Below are 22442 nucleotides of genomic sequence, written 5' to 3' on the forward strand. Positions count from 1 at the left end.
TTTGATGTAGATCAGTTCAAGTGTTTGCTTTATTTTGAATCCTTGTAAGCAACACTTGTTTCTGGGAAATGGGATGCGAGAATATGAAAAGACCCCGAGCTATGAAAATCCTCACCTCAACAGTAGTTCAAACCCTTACTTGGATCAGTGTTATAACCTGTGGAAAATACTAATAACTGAAGCTATTCTCAATTCCAACAGTGACGTTATCATTCATACAGCTTTGAATTGGAGCCAACAAAAACCAATAAAATATACATGTTGCAGTCATCTTGATATGACCAAATGAGTTGTGGCTCCTAAAATACTGTAAATCAACAAGCTCTTCCTGAACATTGAGTTGAACCTAAAAACAGGAAATACACAGCAGGAGTTCCGCTAAAAAAAGAGAATAATGACAGATACATGTTATGGGTGGGGCCTTTCATCAGAATTACAGTTAAACTTAACTCGCTATTTCTTGTTGTGTTATCAGAAGTCAGCTCTGCCAGTGGTGAGGATGCAACTCTACTATTATTGGATGATCAACTGATTAAGCACATGGAGCCAGCAGTAAACGTTTCTCAGGCACCATATCCCGCACTGGAACCACTCACAACTATCAATCTAGAGACAGCCACAAAAGCAAGACAACAGCTGAATCTCACTGTCCTTACGGAGGCTCCTACAGCTGCCAGTCCAATTCCTATCACAGCCCCAACAGGTCCTGGTGTGACTGTTACCTCCACTGGTACTAATGTGACTACCTCTTCTGCAACAATCCCAGATACACGCACCACAGTACCCAAACAAACTAATACCACTGCCCCTACTGCTACCAACACCACTTCTTCCATCACATTTCCCAACAAAACTCTTGCTTCTGCTCTTTCTATGTCCTCCACAACAATCACAACTTCCACCACCATTCCAATTCCCATCATGACTGGTGCAAGCCACACCTCAACCTCACTGGCTTCTGCCAGCACCACAGTGTCCCTTCCACCACCCACCTCTGGTCCTGTGTCGAGTGCAGCCAACACCACAGCTCCCAGCAGCAAAGTTCCTGTCACCATCCCAGTTACCTCCACTACCAATCATAGCATCAGTGCAGCCCCCACCAGCACTACCACCTCGAGCCCCCCACCCCCCTCAACCACCACAACAGCTGCTACTGCTGCTGCCCTCATGACCACCGCAGCCACTATGAGCACTGCACCTCCGGCAACAGAAACAACTATGAGCACCACAATTCCCACCACCAGAAGCACTACAGTACTCACCAAAGTCCTCGTCACTGATCCTGTGACCACCGCAGCCGCCACCACGACCACCGCAGCCATCACCACGACCACCGCAGCCGCCACCACGACTACGGCCGCCACCACCACGACCACAGCAGCCACCACTACAACCACTGTAGCTGAAACCACAACCACTGTACCCACCAGCACAGCCACCAGCTCAACCACTCTACCCACCACCACAACCACCGTACCCACCAGCACAGCCACCAGCTCAACCACTCTACCCACCACCACAACCACCGTACCCACCAGCACAGCCACCAGCTCAACCACTCTACCCACCACCACAGTACCCACCAGCACAACTACTGTACCCACCAGCACAACTACCATCCTCACCACCACAACCAAAGCAGCCATCACCACCACTCCAGTTACCACAGACATTGCCACTGCCACCACCACCACTCAAAGGACAACTGCTACAACTACTACGCGTTCTCCAAAAACCAGAACGACTTCTTACGTTTCCAATGCCAGAAGGAGACCATTGGTTGAGGTCAATCGGAGGCAGCGTGTGATCCACAAGCCAAATAACAGTTACAAAAGTTTTGGTAAGCGAAAAACCTATCAAAGCCACAAATTACACTCTTATGTTACTCTGACAAAGGTAAACTTTCCCACTTGTCCTTCTCGGCTTGTCTGCAGCCTTTGACATAGCTGACCACAGCATTCTCTGCCAATGCCTCTTCACTGTTGTCCAGTTGGGTGGGACTACTCGTGTTGTTTCATTCTTATCTCTCTAATCATAGAGAATTACTTGCAATGATTTCTCTTTGTGCTTCTGCACCATGACCGCTGGTGTCCCCCAAGGATCAATCCTTGGCCCCCTCCTATTTCTTATCTACGTGCTGCCTTTTAGCGACATCATTTGAAGATGTAGCAATAGTTTTCACGTATACACTGATGATACCCAGCTCTACCACACCGCCAATTTTCTCGACTCCTCCAATGTTGCTAAATTATTGGACTGCTTATCCGACATGGATGAGCAGAAATTTCCTCCAATTAAATATTGTGAAGACTGAAGCCATTGTTTTTGGTCTCTGCCCTAAACTCCATCCCCTAACTACTGACTCCATCCCTTTCCCTGGAAACAGTCCAACATTAAGCTAGTCTGTTCGCAACCTTGGGGTCACGTTTGATCCTGAGATGAGTTTTTGACCTCATATTTGTGTCATCACCAAGACTACCTTTTTCCACCTCATCTGCTGCTGAAGCCCTCGCCCATGCCTTGGTTATCTCTTGACTTGACTATTCCAATGCATTCCTGGCTGGTCACATTCTACCCTATGTACACTTGAGGTCATCTAAAACTTTGCTACCCATGTCTTAACTGACAGCAATTCCTGTTCCCCTATCACTCTTGTGCAAGCAACTTCTTGATTTTAAGATTCTCATCCTTGTCTTCAAGTCCCTCTATCGCCTTGCCCCTCCTTATCTCTGTAATCTCCTCCAACCCCACAATCCTTCAAGATATCTGTTCCTCTAATATTGGCCTCTTGTGCATGACCAATTCTAATCACTCGGTGGTGGCTGTGCCTTCAGTTGTCTAGGCCCCAAGCTCTAGAATTCCCTCCCTATACCTCTTTGCCTCTTTACCTTGCTTTCCTCCATTAAGACACTTCTTGAAACCTCCTTTACCTGGTCATCTTACCTAATATCTTCTTACATGGCTCGGTGTCATAGTTTGTTTTATACTGCTTCTGTGAAGCACCTTGGGACATTTCATTACATTAAAGGTACCATTTAAATATAAGCTGTTGTTGAAAAAATACAACTTGCAATTGTATCAACCTGGAAAAACATGCCAAGGCACTTCACACACGTATAATTAAAAATAAGGTACGTGGAGCCAAAGATGGAAGGAAATAATTGGCAGGATGACCTAAAGCATGGCCAAAGAAGAGTCTTGAAAGAGGAGGTAAAGAGCTAGAGGTTTATGGAGCGACTTGAGAGAATGGGGCAAAGGAGGCTCGAGGCATGGCTACTGATAGGGGGCTGAAGAGAGTTGGGGATGCGCAAGAGGCCAGAATCAGAAGAATGGCGACTTTTGGGTGGGTTTGAGGGTGGCTGATCTAAGGCTGGAGGAGGTTACAAAGCTAGGGAAGGTCGAGACCATGATTCAAGTTAAAACACAATGATGAGAATGTTGAATTGATGGGGTTTCTTTTTGTGAAATACCTTGGGCCATCTGCTCCATTAAAGGCTTTGAGTTTGAGGTGTTGGTTGCAGTTTCACCAGAGTTAGGAGCCCTCTCATACGTAGAAATAGGAGTAGGGCATTTAGCCCCTCAGACTCAGTGAGATCTGTGACTGCACTCCATATACCCGCCTTTCCCCCATACCCCTTAATTGGTTAACGACTCTTATCAATCTCAGATTTAAAATTAACAATTGGCCCAGCACCGATTGCTGTTTGCAGAACAGCTTTCCAAACTTCTACCACCCTATGTATGAAGCAACCTTCGTTCCTGAAAGGCTGGGTTCTAATTTATGCCCTATGCCCCCACTCCTAGATTCCCCAACCAGCGGAAATACTTTCTCCCAATTTACCGTATCCGTTCCTCTTAATATCTTATAAACTTGGATCAAATTACTCTGTGGTCTTCTAAATTCTGCAGAATACAACCCTAGTTTGTGTAATCTCTCTTTGTAATTTAACCCTTGGAGTCCAGCTACCATTCTAGTAAAACCATGCTGTACTCCTTCCAAGGCCAATACATCATTTCTGAGCTGTGGTGCCCAGTACTGAACATAGTATGAGTGTGGTCTAACCCAGGCTTTGTATAGCTGTAGCCTGAGTTTTATCCCTTTGTCCTCTAGTCTTCCAGGTAGAAAGGCCAGCATTACATTAATATTTTTAATTAATTTCTGTACCTGTCCATGATATTTGAATGCACATGGACCTCTGAGTCGTTTTTCACTACCATTAATAAATACAGTGAATAGTTGAGGCCCCCAGCCATTAGTCACATCCTGCCAATTAGAGTACTTGCTCATTATCCTCATTGCATCTCTTGTTGCTCAGCCAATCTCCTGTCCTGAATGCCATGAGCTTCAACTTCAGTTAACATCTCTTTTGAGGGCCATCATCAAATACCCTCTGAAAGTTCATGTAAATAACATACATTGACATTCCACCAATTCAGCCACTTCTTCAAAAAAATTCAATCAGTTTTGCTGGGCATGGCCTACTATTTACGAACATACGAAATAGAAGCAGAAGCAGCCCATTCAGCCCCTCAAGCCTGGTCCACCATTCATTAAAATCATGGCGGACCTGTTTGTGTTTTCCTTGATAACCTTCGATTCCCTTGCGTAACAAGAATCTATCTACTTTCACCTTAAAAATATTCAATGACTCCATCCCCACCACCTTCTGAGGCAGAGAGTTCCAAAGTCGCACCCTCTGAAAGAAAAAAAATTCTCCTCATCTCTGTCCTGAAAGGGTGACCCCTAATTTTAAAACAGTGCCCCCCCCACACCTCGTTCTGGACTCACGCACAAGAGGAAACATCCTTTCCATGTTCACATTTTCAGGATTATTCAGGATCTTATATCCTTCAATGAAGTCACCCCTCACTCTTCTCAACGCCAGTAGAAACAAGCCCAGTCTGTCTAACCTTTCCTCGTAAGACAACCCACTCATTCCAGGTATCAGTCTAGTAAACCTCCTCTAATGCATTTACATCTTTCCTTAAATAAGGAGACCAAAACTACATACAGTATTCGATATGCGGTCTCACCAATGCGCTGTATAACTGAAGCATAACATCCCTAATTTAGTGTTCAATTCCTCTCATAATAAAGGATAGCAATCCATTAGCCTTCTTAATTACTTGCTGTACCTGAATACTAACTTTTTGTGACTCATGCACTTGAACGCCTAGATCCCTCTGCACCTTGGAATTCTGCAGCCATTCTCTGTTTAAGTAATACTCTGTTTTCTTATTCTTTCTGCCAATGTGAACAACTTCACATTTTCCCACATTATACTCCATATCCCAAATTTTTGCCCACTCACTCAACATATCTATATCTGTCTGCAACCTCCTTATGTCCTCTTCACAATATACTTTCCTATCTATTGTTGTGTCATCTGCAAATTTGGCTATCATGCCTTCACTCCCCTCATCTAAGTCATTGATGTAAATCGTAAAAAGTTGAGACCCCAGCAGAGACCCCTGCGGGACTTCACTCATGACATCCTGCCAAGCAGAAAAAGACCCATTTATGCATACTCTGCTTTTTTCCAGTCAGCCAATCTTCTATCTTTGCTAATATGTTACCCACTACACTATGAGCTTTTATTTTCCGCAATAACCTTTGATGTGGCACCTTATCAAATGCCTTCTGGAAGTCCAAGTACAGCACATCTACAGGCTCCCCTTTATCCACAGCACATGTTGTTCCTTCAAAGAACTCCAATAAATTGGTTAAACATGATTTCCTTTTCACAAAATCATGCTGACTCTTCCCAATTACCTTGAGTTTCTCTAAGTACCCAGCCATAATCTCCTTAAAGATCGATTCTAACACCTTCCCCACGACAGATGTCAAGCTAACTGGCCTATAATTTCCTGTTTTCTACCTCCCTCCCTTCTTGAATAGAGGGATTATATTTGTTAATTTCCAGTGTGACGGAACCTTTCCATAATCTAACGACTTTTGCAAAATTAACACCAACGCATCTACTACCTCATTAGCCACCTCTTTTAAGATGCTAGGATGAAGTCCATCTGGACCCGGAGACTTGTCAGCCCACAGCTCCATCAGTTTGCTCAGTACCGCTTCGCTAGTGATTGTAATTTCACCAAGTTCCTCTCTCCCCTCCACCTCCTGATATACAGCTATTACTGGAAAGTTTTTTTGTATCCCCTTTCGTGAAGACAGAAGCAAAATATTTGTTAATTTCTTCTGCCATTTCCTTATTATCTACTATTAACTCCCCACTGTCACTCTCTAGAGGACCAACATTTATTTTACTTACTCTTTTCCTTTTTAAATACCTGTAGAAACTTTTGCTATCCGTTTTTACATTTCTTGTTTGTTTCCTCTCATACTCTTAATTTCCTACTTCTGATTAACCCTTTAGTCATTCTCTGCTGTTTTTTATATTCTGACCAAGCATCTGACCTGCTACTCATCTTTGCGCAGTTATATGCTTTTTCCTTAAGTTTGATGCTTTCCTAAACTTCTTTAGTTAACCACGGATGGTGGGTCCTCCCTTTAGAATTTTTCTTTATAGTAGGAATATACTTATTGAGTATTCTGACATATCCCCTTAAATGTTTGCTACTACTTCTCTATTGATAGCCTCGTATCCCAGTTCACTTCATCTAGCTCAGCTTTCATGCCTGCATAGTTGCCCTTATTTAAGTTTAAAATACTAGTCTTAGACCCACTCTTCTCCCTTTCAAACTGGATGTAAAATTCAATCATACTGTGGTCGTTGCTACCTAGGGGTGCCTTTACGCTGAAGTCATTAATTAATCCTGGCACATCACACAAGTTTAGCTTCCTGCCACAGTAATTAATGCCACTTGAACCAACTGCTTTCAGGTGATTGACAGGTAACTGCCACTCCTGGCTATTTTCTACTTAACAAGCTGACCTGACTGAAGGTTAGTACGACGTCAGATCTTGATTCTGAATCTATAGGTTAAAACCTGAACTTAACAGAACTTACCTCGTGAACCTAATTCGCTACTCACTCAGTCTGTCTCACTCCAGCATTTCCTCGTGCAGTCCTTACTGATTCATTTTGGATTTCCTTGCTAAGCTGAAAATTTTCAAGGTATTTAGTCACTTGGTCCTTAATTATAGACTCGAGTAATTTCCCAACAAACAGATGTTTTGGCTAACTGGTCTATAATTTCCAGGTTTCCCTGTCTCACCTTCCTTAAAGAGCAGATTTTGAGCAACTTTTCAAACTCAAGGAATGGTTCCTGAATTGAGTGAACTTTGGAAGATTATAGTTTGGGTATCTGCAATGTTCTCACCTACTTTCATGAAAAACCTGGGGGGAAAAAAACATGTGATCCTGGGGATTTGTCACTCTTCAGTGCCATTATTTTCTTTATTACTATTAATTTGCTTGTGTTAATTTTGGTAAGTGCCCATCCTGGGTTGAACGTTAGTTCCCTTGGGATGTCTGGCACGCTAACCTCTTCCTGTACCGTAAATACAGATGCAAAATTAATTATTTAACATGTCTGTCATTTCCTTTGTTTTCACTTATCAACCCAGTCAGTTAAGGTGCCCACATTCCTCTTAACCACCCTTCTTTTCTTGATATCATTCTGAAAATTTTAGTGTTGTGATTTTGATATCCTTTGCAAGTTTCTTTTCAAACTCCCTTTTTGTAGCTCTTACTATGTTTTGTCACGTTTTACTATTCTTTATATCCCTCCCATTTGTCAGGAACTGTGCTATATTTTTGCATTCTTGTATGCTTTTTCTTTTAGTTTTAAGTTGTCCCTTATTACTTTAGTTGTCCAGAGCTGTTTGACCAAAGGTGTTCTGCAAAACGGTCACCCAGTCTGCGTTTGGTTTCTCCAATGTAGAGGAAACCGCATTGGGAGCAGCGAATGCAGTAGACTAAATTGAGGGAAGTGCAAGTGAAATGCTGCTTCACTTGAAAGGAGTGTTTGGGCCCTTGGACGGTGAAGAGAGGGGAAGTAAAGGGGCAGGTGTTGCACCTTCTGCGGTTGCATGGGAAGGTGCCATGGGAGGGGGTTGAGGTGTAGGGGGTGATGGAGGAGTGGACCAGGGTGTCCCGAAGGGAACGATCCCTGCGGAATGCCGCCGGGGGGGAGGGTGAAGGGAAGACGTGTTTGGTCTCAGACCTCCCTGTCACTTGCCATTTCAACACTCCACCCTGCTTTCATGCCCACATGTCCATCCTTGGCCTGCTGCATTGTTCCAGGGAAGCTCAACGCAAACTGGAGGAACAGCACCTCATCTTCTGACCAGGCACTTTACAGCCTTCCGGACTGAATATTGAGTTCAACAATTTTAGATCATGAACTCTCTCCTCCATCCCCACCCCCTTTCCGATCCCCCCTTTTTTTTTGTTCCAATAATTTATATAGATTTTTCTTTTCCCACCTATTTCCATTATTTTTAAATGTATTTCCATCCATTGTTTTATCTCTACCTTTTAGCCTATTTCGATCCCTTCCCTTCACCCCACCCTCACTAGGGCTATCTGTACTTTGCTTGTCCTGCTTTCTACCCTTAATTAGCACATTCCTTAGATAATATCACCACCTTCAACACCTCTTTGTCCTTTTGTCTATGACATCTTTTGGCTATCTCCACCTATCACTGACCCTCTATCCAGCTCTACCCCCCTCCCCTTAAACCAGCTTATTTTTCACTTCTTTTCTATTTTTACTTAGTTCTGTTGAAGAGTCATACGGACTCGAAACATTAACTGTGTTCCTCTCCGCAGATGCTGCCAGACCTGCTGAGTTTTTCCAGGTATTTTTATTTTTGTTTTGGATTTCCAGCATCCGCAGTTTTTTGCTTTTATCAATATAGTGCATGTATTTCTGAATGTTTAGGGACATCCCTTTTAGATGTTTTAATCTTTCTCCGGTTCAAAGCAAGCAGCAAGTCCGGTTGTGAACACTGTCACCATAATTGTCTTTCTGATACCGGGCTAGTGAGAGATATGATTCCACCAAGATAAGGAGGACAATGCAGTTTTCCCTTTGATAATGGTAGAATACCTTTTGTGTTATACTCCGGTTGAAGCTTTCTCCTTTGAAAGGGAGGTTTGAGTGATGACTTAACCAAAGATTTACACTCTACATTTACCATGGTGGTTGGGAGTCGAACCCTGAAAACCTTTGAATAATTTTGCAGAGATAATAACATGTAATGGACAGTAAAACTGAAATGTCACTTGGTTATTGCAGGGGAGTGCAAGGAGACTTTGTCTACCATTTCTGACCCCAAGACAAAACACATTTATGGGAGAAATGAAGGTGCTTGGATGAAAGATCCATTAGCAAAAGGTGATAAAATCTACATCACCAACTACTATTACGGCAATACCCTGGTGGAGTTTCGCAACATGGAAAACTTCAAACAAGGTGAGAGCACAAAATATCAAACACAAAAAGTATGACCAGTCTTTCATATTCATTCCTTCCGTAGGCTACAAACAACCTGTTCTATTGGAGACCCAACCAATTTCAGCCTGAAAACAAATTCTGCAAAGTCTCTCACTGATCAACTAATACTCCAGATATTTGTCTATCCCGAGATCCTAACGTGTTCACTTCAATAGCTAATTGTGAGCTGAGGTGAGATACATGGCCCCAAGGAGCTCAAGATCCCTACAGAATTCCATCACCTTTGCCTGCTTCTCATCCCATAACTCTCAAACTCATTTCAAAGCAGATTTTCTAACAGTTCCAAGTCTCCTCTGACAACCTAGTTACACGGAGTCACAATCACTTAGCTGTCAGTTCTGAATATGAATAAAATGAAAATTATGACACAACCCCAAACAATTCCAATTTTTCATATAAACTGCTCATATTTCAGTACAATTTAGTGATTCCTAAAACGGTGCCAGAGGTTTAATTGCAAGCAAAGCTGCTGAACCTTACCTCAACAGGTCAATATAGATATTTACCCAGAAGTAAAATTAGTAAAATCAGAATGTGATTCAGTACATTTCGTTTCAGCAAAGGCCTTTCAACAAACGTACAATATCATCTGTATTTTTGGCATTGGCTAATGCTTAGTGTAGATAAGAGTCAGGAAGGATAACCTCACATTTTGATGTTTCCAGTGTTCACAGTTTAAGATGTTCCACTGAAATTACAATGAACCTTGTAGGGTTTTCTACTGCCATCAGCTCTGCTTATAAGAAACATTACGAGCTACACACTCAAGTGTTACTTACACATTCCTGACACAGAAAATGCCCATGGCTCATTCTGGCTGGCACCACTTGGTGTTGAATTGGTGAGGTTCGTAGCAAGCTGATTCTTTACCAATTTTGACTTCCTAATTTTGGCTGTACACTTAAGTGGAAGTAACATGTGTCAGCTGTCAGTTGAGTCACCTCACTTAGTTTGTGACATTTGGTATTTTCTTTGGCTAATGAATAGATAGTGTTAAGGAAATTGAATTTAAGAGGTTGGGGAGTTTAAAAATAAATCCCAGAAGCAAATAACAGATGAAAACAAATGTGAAGGCAAGAGACCCACATAGCTAGAATTGTAACTAGGTCCTTTTTGAAACCTGCCTCAATTGTTCCAGCACTGTTCAACGAGACTTTTAGGGGAGAGAGAACCTATGCTGCAGAAATAAAGGCATATAAATTAATGGCAATTGTTAATTAGCTGAGGGAAGACTGAGAATCTGTGATTATTCAATAAGCTATGTCAGTTTTTGCAAGCCAGAAACCAATGAAGCAGCAAAAAAAAAAAGGGGTTGGTGGTGTGGGAAATGGAGATTGAGAAGTGGGGAGTGGGGGCGATGGGCAAGGGAGGGGAGGGGTTCGGATCTGATATTTTCTTCGGTGTCAATGCAAATTTGTGGAATACAAAGAGTGAGGAAAGGACCTGGCTCAGCTGTGATATCCTCCATAATGGAATGGTTGCCACCTACTCTCTATAGGCATAAGTAATGACTACAGAGTCGAGCGACTAGGAGAGCTGCCAGCAGCCATGCAAAACAATCCTGGCATGAGAAACTGCTTTCAGAGAAGGAATTGAAGGAAAAACCCCAAAAGAATATTGATTTATATGTTTTCGATGGATTTATAAAAAAATTTTGTCATTCTGTAGTGCATAATCCAAAATAACAATAATCATCTGCAACTTCAAAAGAATAATTTATTACTGAGCTTTCGAAGACATTATTCACCACAGAAACATTGTGCCAAGCTCCTGAATTCCTCATCCCACAAATGCTTTCAGTGAGGTCACACAATGCTGAGCAGGAAGGGAGAAAAGAAGATATGGAGGGTAAATCACTTCCTGGGGAGGACTTCCTCATGGAAGCTACCTCAAAAGAATCACTGGCAACTGCTTGGGAGTTGATTGCAGGCCAAGCTCTTTCAAACAGTGGCTGGGAGGGAGCTTAACGGAGGAGAGGAGAAGGAAAAGTAAAGGGTAGATTAAAAGGAGACCAACTAAACAAAAGTGAGAAATAAGCAGTTACATGGTTAATCTCCTTTTCAACTTTGTGTTTAAGCACTGAAATTTTCCAAAGATTGCCTTCATTGTGAAATGCAGGTTATTTCAATCATAGCCACTTCCCACTCCAGCAAGTGGAGACAATTAAATCATTTGATTTAATGCCCGTGAATAATGGTTAAACAAATGCTCTGTGAAACACCGTCATGGGGGCAGTGGTCAGGCAATGAAGGTTAGATTATAATATTCTTGCAATTGGTTATCCATAACAATATCACAAAACTTCATCATTGCATAAAGAGAGAGCATTACAACAGAGGTGAAGCAGTTTTCCCAGCTCCTATGGCTCTTGTGATCTGCAACTGAAAATTTAGGGCTCTGGAAAACACTGCAATGTTACCTGTTCCAGTACTTTCAACTCAAACTTTAGGTAAGGATGAGTTGGTAAGCTGCAAACTCAACCATGAGCTGACCTGTTTTGGCCCCTTCCACAGCCCAAAAGTTGAACCTGGAATTACAAGAACCTTAGTGTGGTAGGGTGCTTTTAAAACCTTCCATACTCTTAACTTTGAGATGTGATTTTCTGTTCAACTTTGACATGAATAATGAAAATGATTTTATTTCTGTTCTGAGTTCTCTTTCTTTCTTTCTGAGCTCTTAGGGACCTATTTGGAGGCCCATTGACCCATGGAACTCTTGCAGCATAGAATTATTTGTTCAGTTATCCTTGAGAGTCAAATGAGCACACTAAGAAGTGGCATTGTTTCAGGTTCTGAAGCACCAAAAGCAAGAGGAGTCCATTAGAATTGTAGGACCTACAAATAAATATTGTCCTGGCAGAAACGATAAAATATTGCCTCTCAGATTGTGGAAGCGATTTTAAATGTGAAAATGCTCCGACTTTTTTATGTAAGGAATAAAGCAGAGTTCACATCTGTTAGCCTGTACTGTGTCCCAACATGAAATGTACATTGGCACATTCTAAAGCCAATTACAGCTGAACTTCCTTTCAAAAACAATAATCGTGTCTTGATAAATACATTATCTCCAAGGGCAGAACAAGCATGTGACTCAGTCAAGGTTACCACCAAGCTCTGTAATCTTTGCCTTTGGGATCATCACAAAACTTTATTAACAGAGAAGTTATGAAAGAGGTGAATCCATTGAAAATTTCTTAATCGACTCTTAGTACTCCAGTAGTGGGGGACATGGTAGGTCCTACAATTCGAATGGGACATGGTTTCCCAGCTATATTTTGCTGGATTGCACTGTTGTGGGGAGTGGCTGAGTAGAAAAAAAGGGTGTTTGCCAAGGGTGTGGTTCAGCAACAACATTGGAAGGGGCTACCTATGTACAGGTGTTGCATGGTACAGGTTCATGGTCTTAAGTGACAGTGAAGAAAGAAAGCAAGGTGTGCATCATGTGCTACATAGTCCCAAGAAGATTAGGCTCCATTGATGTTCTGTGAGATGAGTGAGAGAAGGAATTTTTGTCAATTTGGCAGAGCTTCAGTGCTTGTAGTGAAGAAATGGCTTGGTGGCAGTTGACACTGGTGACTTGCTGTGCCTCAAGGTCCTGATCTCAGCCACATCACAGAGTATTTGGAATAAAAGTGGAAAATCTGGATACTGAGTAATCTTAGAATTCTTCTGTCTACTTCCCATCAACTGGCTTGAGAGTAATACCAGCAGGGTCCTTGCTTGTCCAATCTTTTGGCTTGGAATTGGTGAGACCATTAAGCAAGGCAACACCAAATCACTTTCTAAATAAGCTGGTCTTGGCTGACATCTGATTTCTATTAAACTTTGTCAAATTTTTTTTGGGTCTATGCAACAGATACACTGGAATTACTACATGACAGATAGCTTAGGTGTTCAGACAGGAGTTGCAGATCATTACAGCTTCAGTATTAAGTATTCAGTTATTCTACATCAAAACCCTTTGATTAAATTCTAACCTCTCTCTCACAGACAGTTATTCATGTTTCATTCATAAATCATCTAAACTCCTCAGTTAGATCTAAACCAGAAACTGCATACACATACACATCATTCCAATCCCTTAAATTAGATTCCAGCCTGTAACTCACTCCAACGTATTCATTAGTGTTCCAAATCTAAGTCATCCCAAATCACTCAATAGGATTCCTGCCTGCAACTTGTTCCTGGGCATCCACACTCTCAAAATCAGTGACAGAGATATGTAACTGACTCAGTGCCGATTTCAGATATTCCAAAACCAAAATGAATGAAGCAGCCTGTTATCTATCTGAATAAGTTTTCATTTTGTAAACACATTGCTTGGTGTAGAGTTGAGCCATACAGAATAAGAGAAGAATAAGATTACAGTTGGAACTGCCACAGTTGGCCTCGACATTGTTGGGAGGTGGGGTACTACATTGAACGCTATTTCATTTCCATTGACAGTGTGCTTTTCAGGAATGGCAAGGCAAGATCAGGTTCTGCTGTTATGGAACCAAAGTGGGTAAGATGGAGCTAAGATAAAGACTAGCCATGAACTGATTGAATGACAGAACAGGCTGAAGTCATCTTCCTTCCTATTTCCCTCATGTGTGCAGCTTTGTAATATTCATTGTTCAGGCTCACACATGGAGAATGGCCACTTGGACAAAGTGTTGGATCAGCAGCTGGTGCTCGTGGAACCCGAGCAAGAGCCAATGTCCTCAAAAGAGGTAGGGGAAAAGATTGGGAGTAGATGAAATGTAATCTCCAATGTTCCTGTTACATCTCCTTCCAGGTCGCTGGAGCAACTCTTACAAACTTCCCTACAATTGGATTGGGACAGGCCATGTGGTGTACGGTGGGGCTTTCTTCTACAACAGAGCTTTCACGCGCAACATTATCAAGTATGACCTGAAGCAAAGGTATGTGGCTGCCTGGACCCTGCTTCATGATGCAGTGTATGACGAGTCCACGCCCTGGAGGTGGAGGGGCCACTCCGACATAGACTTTGCTGTTGATGAGAACGGTTTGTGGGTGATTTATCCAGCCTTTGACGATGTGGGCTCCTTGCAAGAGGTCATAATCATCAGCAGGCTCAACACCGTCGACCTGTCCATCCTGAAAGAAACCACCTGGAGGACCGGCCTGAGGAAAAACTATTATGGCAACTGCTTCATAGTCTGTGGTGTGCTGTATGCAGTGGACAGCTACAAGAACAAGCACGCGAACATTTCGTATGCTTTTGACACCCACACAAACACTCAAATCAATCCAAGGCTGCCATTTACCAACGAGTACTCTTACACCACTCAGATTGACTACAACCCCAAAGAGCGTATCTTGTATGCATGGGACAATGGTCATCAAGTCACATATGGTATCACATTCGCCTATTAGTATGGAAAACACAGACACTTATGAAGTGCTTCCAGCTCTTGTCTTTGTAAAAAAAAATATATGTAAGAAGGGGAAATGATGTTCTTATATTCATTCACAGATTGTAGATCAATCTGTCTTTGTTAATATAACCATGGTAACCTGCTTTAAAAGAGAGACAGAGAGAGAAAAACACATGCACACTAAGGGCCCCCTTTGACCTGCGCTTTATACAATAGTTGCATACCTTGCATGTCAAGACACAGAAGAGTAAGATGCCTACCAGACTTCCCTGCTGAGTTTCAAACAGAACGTTGTTCTTGCTCAAACTTAGCATACTTGCCAACCAACAAAACCTGCATGCTCCTTTCGTATTGCTTGATTTGCAGAGAAAAATCCAGATTCTCTACCCCTGTCCCTTCGCTATGAATTGGCATTCATTGCCACTATTGGGAATAATCACAGAGACAATACAATTAAAGAGGCTTAATTAAGTTCATAAGTTCTAAATAATGAAACAACTGATTTAAGCATCCTAACCTGATACCTTGAAAGATGGCATCACAACCAACAATTCAATATTTCATCATCTTCCAAAGTACAAATAGTTGACTTCCATTTCCAACCATTCTGTAATGTGGATTATCTCCTCAATGACTAAAAGGTATGAACTATTGAATGATGTATTGCACCTTATGTTTATTGATTAGAGATGGCTGCTTCCTGTGGTGTGTCTGATTAATAATAGATATTAGTGGTCGTGTGCTTGAGAATTTAAAGATATTTGCCCAACATTTCATTTTTGCTAATAAATTGGATTGAAATCTTACAGTTTCTGGGATGGTTAGGCCACAGCTTTGGCATTGGAGTAGAAAGCAGAAACTGCTTTTTGTTATGGAGTCCGAAACCGACAGCATATAATGTAACATAGTATGCACTGTAAGTGGTGTCCTGTATTCACCATTTAGTGAATGCAGAGTTTTAATAGGCAATACACCTGTTAATAAGGAAGTGATTCCATTATGTCCAAGTGTTTTTTCATCATTCCCTGCACGTGTGTTGACAGTTTTGTTGAATAATTGATCGTGAAAATGCTTGGTTCATGCAGAACATTTGCACACCATAGAACCAATGGGAATTCGCTGATGATGCATTTGCCATCTGATACACTGCCCATTCCATTTTCGAGCAAATCTGTATATTCACTAAGGTGATGGACCACAGTGTTTTTCTACTTTTTGCCCTAAGGGTCTGGATTGCACACTCCTGAGCCAAACATAAACTGGGCAGGGAGTAAAATTTACAGGTCGACAGTTCCATGAGATATCCTTGTGGTCTCTCACTCTGTGGGACAACTTGGAAATTGTTCGAGACTTTCCCAAACTCATTATACAAAGGACCCTTAGAACTGACAGAAACCTGCATCCTATTTCAGGGGGAGAGGAGTTGGGGGAGGTGGTGGGCCTGGAGTTGAATTCAGGTCTCGGAGCCAAGAGAACAGTGTAACAATCAATTTTCTAACCTCCCCACTCATATCAGTGCCATTGTAATGAGAGACCTGGTTGCACAGTTTTCCAGTAATATATACACGTACACCAAGTGGCCCTAGCAAAACTGGAGTCAGTAGGAATCGGGGAAAACTCTCCATTGGTTGGAATCATACCTAGCACAAAGGGAGATGGTTGTGGTTGTTGGAGGTCAATCATGTCAGTTTCCAGAATATCACTATAGGAGTTCCTCAGGGTAGTGTCCTAGGCCCAACAATCTTCAGCTGCTTCATCAACAACCTTCCTTCCATCATAACGTAAGATTTGGGGATGTTCACTGATGATTGCACAATGTTCAGCTCGTGGCTCCTTAGATACTGAAGCAGCCCATGTCCAAATTCAGCTAGACCTGGACAATATCCAGGCTTGGGCTGACAAGTGGCAAGTAACATTCGCACCACACAAGCGCCAGGCAACGACCATCTACAACAAGAGAAAATCTAACCATCACCCCTTGACGTTCAGTGGCATTGCCATCACTGAATCCCCCACTATCCTAGGGGTTACCATTGACCAGAAACTGAACTGGACTAGCCATATAAATACTGTGGCTTCAAGAGCAGGTCAAAGGCTCGGAATCCTGTGGCGGGTATCTCACCTCCTGACCCCTCAAAATCTGACCACCATCTACAAGACACAAGTCAGGAGTGTGATGGAATACTCTCCACTTGCCTGGATGAGTACAGCTCCAACACTCAAAAGGCTTGACACCATCCAGGACAAAGCAGCCCGCTTGATTGGCACCCCTTCCCCAAACATTCACTTCCTCCGCCACCGACAAACAGTGGCAGCAGTGTATACCTTCTACAAGATGCACTGCAGAAATTCACCAAGGCTCCTTAGGCAGCACCTTCCAAACCCACAACTGCTACCATCTAGAAGGACAAGAGCATCAGATACATGGGAACACCACCACCTGGAAGTTCCCCTCCAAGCCACTCACCATCCTGACTTGGAAACATATTACCGTTCCTTTACTGTCACTGGGTCAAAATTCTGGAACTCCCTTCCTAGCAGCACTGTGGATGTACCTACAGCACATGGGCTGCAGTGGTTCAAGAAGGCAGCTCACCACCTTCTCGAGGGCAATTAGGGATGGGCAATAAATGCTGACCTAGCTAGCGACGCCCACATCCCGTAAATGAATAAAGAAATACGCACAGACAAAACACATGCACACTTGACAGCCACATCAATTGGTTGTACTAGCACTGGGAATTCCAGCTGTTTTTGGTAAGGAAAGTGTTAATATAAATCCAACAATTAGATATTCCTGAACAAGGCCACATAGGGAGCCTGAACCTCTGACACACGGGTTGAACAGCTGATGCACAAATCCTAATATTTTCAAGATAACTCAAGTCACACAGTTCAAATTGCGCCTTGTCCCTGTGTCATCTGGCAATCAGGAACACATCGAGCAGTTGGACTTAAGTAAGGTGAGGCAGGGAGGTGGCAAATTGAGCTGCTTCTCCCACAATTTTAGAGTTATGCACTATACCACAGAGAACATATTTTTTGAAGTGCACAGCATGTGGAAACATAGTCATTATGTTATGGATCAGTAATCCAGATGCCCTGAACTAATAATTCAGTGACATATGTTCAAATCTCACCATGGCAGCTAGAGCATTTAAACTCAATTAATTAAATAAACTCTGTAATTAAAAAAAAAACTGGTGCCAGTAATGGTGACCATGAAACTACTGGATTGTTATAAGAACCCATCTAATTCACTAATGTTCTTTGGGGAAGGAGATCTGCTTCCCTTACCAATTTTGGCCTATATGTGACTCCAGACCCTTGATTGCCCTCTGAAATGGCCCCTAGCAAGCCACTCAATTGTACTCAAGAAATAATCAAGGGTAATTGGGGATAAGCAATAAATGCCGGCGTTACTGGCGACACCCACATCTCATGAATCAATAAAATTTCAGACATGAAAGTACACAAGTCTCAGAGAATACTGATACTGTGATAACTCTCACACACACACACACACACACAATCAGTGTAACTACAGAAAAACAAAAACTGTTTTACTGATATCCAAGACCTACAATGCTTGATGAGCATCAGCATCCTACAGTTTATGCAGTAAACTGAGCAGATTAGAATAGGCTAAGGCATTTACTGATGAATAAATAGTGGTTATGCAAAAAAATGTTGATTGTTAGATAATCTTATCCATAACGATTATACAATGCTTCCCCTTGATGTGTGGAATGTACTAATAATTACTGTAAGGTACAATACATGAGAAGCTTGAAACTATACTGCAATTACTCAATTTACATGGATTGAAGCCATTATCAAAATTGCACAGGAATTCTACATGAAAAGTGTTCAGTGTTCTGCACTAGTATTGCTCAGTGTAATTTTGAGAACAGCAGTACAGAAAACAGTAAAATCATTCTGTTTAAGATGCAGCTGCTAAGAACTTCTTCAATTCTGTCAGGGTACAAAATCGGTTAAAAAGCAGATGCACTCAGAACGTTGCTGCTCATTTTGATAAAGCTGTTGTCCAATCAGTGCTTGTAGTCAGGCAGGTGCTAATGGGAGGTCCTAATCCATTCAATTCATATACAATTTTGTATGATTTGATTCAAGTATTATTTTGATTGGAAGCTCTTTTTTTAATTTGAAAGTTATTTAAAATGAACGGGTTTCTGTCACCTCGATATTTATCAGTCTTTCTTTCTCAAGTTGGAGTACATTTGCAGTCTTCCAAGAGACAGTCATCCAGATAGCTTCTGTATACAAAGGGGAAAATAACTGCTCTGTAAGAATGTTACTGATATCATAGTTGGGCATAGCAGCTGCAAATGATTTATTTACTTTCTATCACCTGAAGAGCTAGCTAAGTAACAACTGTAAGCATATATCTGTGTTATTAGACCAATTTGCTTGTCCTATTACTCTTCAATAAATCTGTTTGACAATTGAAGCTGAAGTCTAGTTTTGCTACTCTGCTGTCATCTGAAAAAAAAGTACTTGAATTTATTTGGCATGTTCATGTCCTCAGGTATTAGTCATCCCCATGGATTGCTCCAGGAACTGAAAACTCCTGTCTGAAATCTCCTTGCAAGTATATTCCTGCTTGATAACTGTACCCTTTAAGAGTATAAATCCTTTAAGCTCCTACAACCCTCAGAGAATTCTGTATTTCTCCAACTCTGGCCTTTTGCCCTTCCATGTTTTTTTGCCCCAACATTGGTGGCTGTGCTTAGTTGTCCAGGCTTCTGCAATTCCCTCCTTATACCTTTCCATCTTTCTTTCTGTCATTAAGACTCTCCTTAAAAGCCACTTTCGGCCAAGTTTTGTGACCCCTCCTATTCTCTCCTTCTTTGTCTCTGTTGACTTTTGACTGATTACTCTCCTGTAAAGTCATTAGAGACATTGTACTGCTTTAAAGATGCTATATAAATGCAAGTTGTTCACTGGACAGGTTCAGAGTCTCTATGCTGGGTTACAGCTCATGGCAAGTGTCTGAGCTATAAATGTACAATTTGCTGAGACCAGCAAGACTGCACTGAAACGAAGTCACCACTAAGACTCAGCTCTCAACTCCTGAGGCTGCATGGGTCTCAATCAGATCACCTGTACATACGTCTTATTTTTATTTAAAAATTTTCAAATACTGATTTTCTTTATTGTTTGCTTGGGTTTGACTATGAAAATGGTTTAATTAAAGAAAAGGCATAAGTCAGAGCTAAGCAGCTAAAAGGAATCAAATGTTAATTAGTGTAGAAAAGTGAACCTATTAATATTTCAAATACAGCCAGGAAAGAATCACAGGACATGAACTTACATTAATTAAAAGGCAATAGTAGAGACACTCAAAATGTGGTTGGATGCTACAGTGGGCAAGTTAGGACAATGGAGGGATGAAGTTTAATGATGCAAAATGGCCTTTTGGCATCATTGACTTTCTTAGGTAAGGTGGTAAACCTTTTCAGGACTGCTTGCTTTTGTGTTCACTACTTGAAAGCATCAAATTATTGGGGAAAGAATTCCTAATAATTAAAATATGGAAAGACCACAACTGAAGAGATGATTTCTCAAGAGGGGCACTGGTTTGCAGTGACTGAACGATTCAAATTCAGTTTTGATGACACAGGATCTTTGCATGGTGTTGCAAGAATTTCCTGCTTTCATACATTTTTCTGTGAAAACAGACATCTACTGGCCTTGTTTATGATCTGTGTGGTTACTATTTTTAAAGGACCACCTGGGAATGGTGAGAAGATGATGATCTAATTGAAGGACTTCAAGTAACCTGGAACTACGAGGGCCTTCCCAATTACTATCTGAATCCCAAAATAAGTTTGAAGCCTACCTCCCCCCCGTTTAAAACCCAGCTTGTCAGTCCTTCAAACCATCAGAAAATGTTGGTAAAACACAGCAAGCTTGTCTGCATCTGTGAAAAGAAAAGGTGGGTTAACATTTCCAGCATTTTCAAATTAAAAGTTTATTTGCTTAATTCTTTAACACCTTCTTTAAATTTCTGGTGGGTTTTAATTGTTCTGGCCAGAAGTACTTATCTGATTTCCTTACTGCAATTTTGCAGTACCATTATCTGCAAGCAATTCTCTCTGGTACACAGTGTCAAGAATAAACCATGCTTTTGAACATATTATCAGTCTGTAAACATACTGTTGGTAACTGTACCCTTTAAGAGTATAAATCCTTTAAGCTCCTACAGCCCTCAGGGAATTCTGTGTTTGGTTGAGAACCTTCATTCATGTTTTGATGAGTGACAATGCAAATAAATAACCACCTGGAATATATTACAGCTTCAAATGCACAGCCACCTATTATTTGAAATGATACATCACAGTCAGCCCTCATGTCAATACTGGATTTTTCTATTTGAGCTTTTACATTGAAATTCATATCTTAAGTTACTGCTAGTATTGTATCTGGGTTTCTCCTTCTCCATCACCACCAACCCAACATCGTGATACAAGGACATTTTACAGTATTTCAGAGGGTACTGGACTCCCATATATAACATAACACCAGTGTGTCAATGCAGTTTATGACAAATGAGTTACTGAGATACAACAAACATACCTGTTCATTATCTAACATTATTTTGTGTCAGAATAACAACATGTGTCACTATGGTATGATACTTTTGTAATTATGAGAGCTTGCAGTAGATTACACTGTGCATTCAGTCGATTACACTGTGCGTTTGAGAAGCTAGGCTCCTGGACCACGTCTAATTCCATTTCTGTAGGGTACTGAGGTTAGTATGAGTTAGGCAATTCCATCATCTGTTACTGTTAATCATTTTCAGAAGATGGGGTCATGTTACATGAATGGTGATGACTCAGTGCTCTACCTCATTGCCTCCTCCTTCATGACAATACTCTTCAACTGACTATATCTGGATGAGCCAAAACTTCATGCTGCCATGTCCAACCCATTATTGTTTTTCAGACTGAAGAGAAGAGCACAGTGGAGCCCAAGGGTTGGTTTTAGGATTACGGCTTTTTTTGGGTTTTTCTAAGCAGTGACCTGGACTTGGGTATAAAGGGCATAATTCCAACATTTGCCAAAGAAGCAAAACTCGGAAACGTAGTATACAGTGAGGAAGTTACTAGGACAGAGACAGATTAGTAAAATGATCAGACACCTGGTAGATGACAGTGTCAAGAAGTGTTAAGTAATATATTTTGGTAGGAAGAACCAGCATAATTTAGGAAGAATTTCAAGGTCTAGCAGAGGATACAGAGTCATGAACTTTAGTTACCAGGGATGATGGACTTCATTTATATGCAGGATCAGACGCTGGGATTGTTGTCCTTAGGGCAGAGAATGTTAAGCAGAACTTTAAAATAGATGTTCAAAATTAAGGGTATGATAGAATAAATTAGGAGAAACTATTTCCACTGGCAGGAAGATCAGCAATCCACAGGACACAGATTTATGGTAATTGCTAAGAACCAGAGGGGAGATGAGTTTTTTTTTTAAATGCAGAGAGCTATAATAATATGGATTGCACTGCCTGAAAGAATGGTAGAAGCAGAATCAGGGGGGGAAGAAACTTCTTTGCAAAGCTGACATCAATTCCCTGGGGACAGGCAGCACCTAAGAC

At 41.5% G+C, this 22442-nt stretch overlaps 1 protein-coding gene across 1 annotated transcript in view; it reads left to right on the forward strand.

Annotated features, from left to right (window-relative positions):
- Positions 1 to 19283, forward strand: part of LOC144692553 (olfactomedin-like protein 2B) — a 56127-nt gene extending 36844 nt beyond the window's left edge. Inside the window, exons 6-8 of the mRNA XM_078561550.1 lie at positions 476 to 1840; positions 9214 to 9390; positions 14209 to 19283. Coding sequence (XP_078417676.1) covers positions 476 to 1840; positions 9214 to 9390; positions 14209 to 14810 — 2144 coding nt within the window. The 3' untranslated portion in view covers positions 14811 to 19283. The remainder of the gene's footprint in view (positions 1 to 475; positions 1841 to 9213; positions 9391 to 14208) is intronic.
- The last annotated feature ends 3159 nt before the right edge of the window (positions 19284 to 22442 follow it).

Source organism: Cetorhinus maximus, chromosome 17, assembly GCF_964194155.1.
Source record: "Cetorhinus maximus chromosome 17, sCetMax3.hap1.1, whole genome shotgun sequence".
Classification (NCBI taxonomy): Eukaryota; Metazoa; Chordata; class Chondrichthyes; order Lamniformes; family Cetorhinidae; genus Cetorhinus; species Cetorhinus maximus.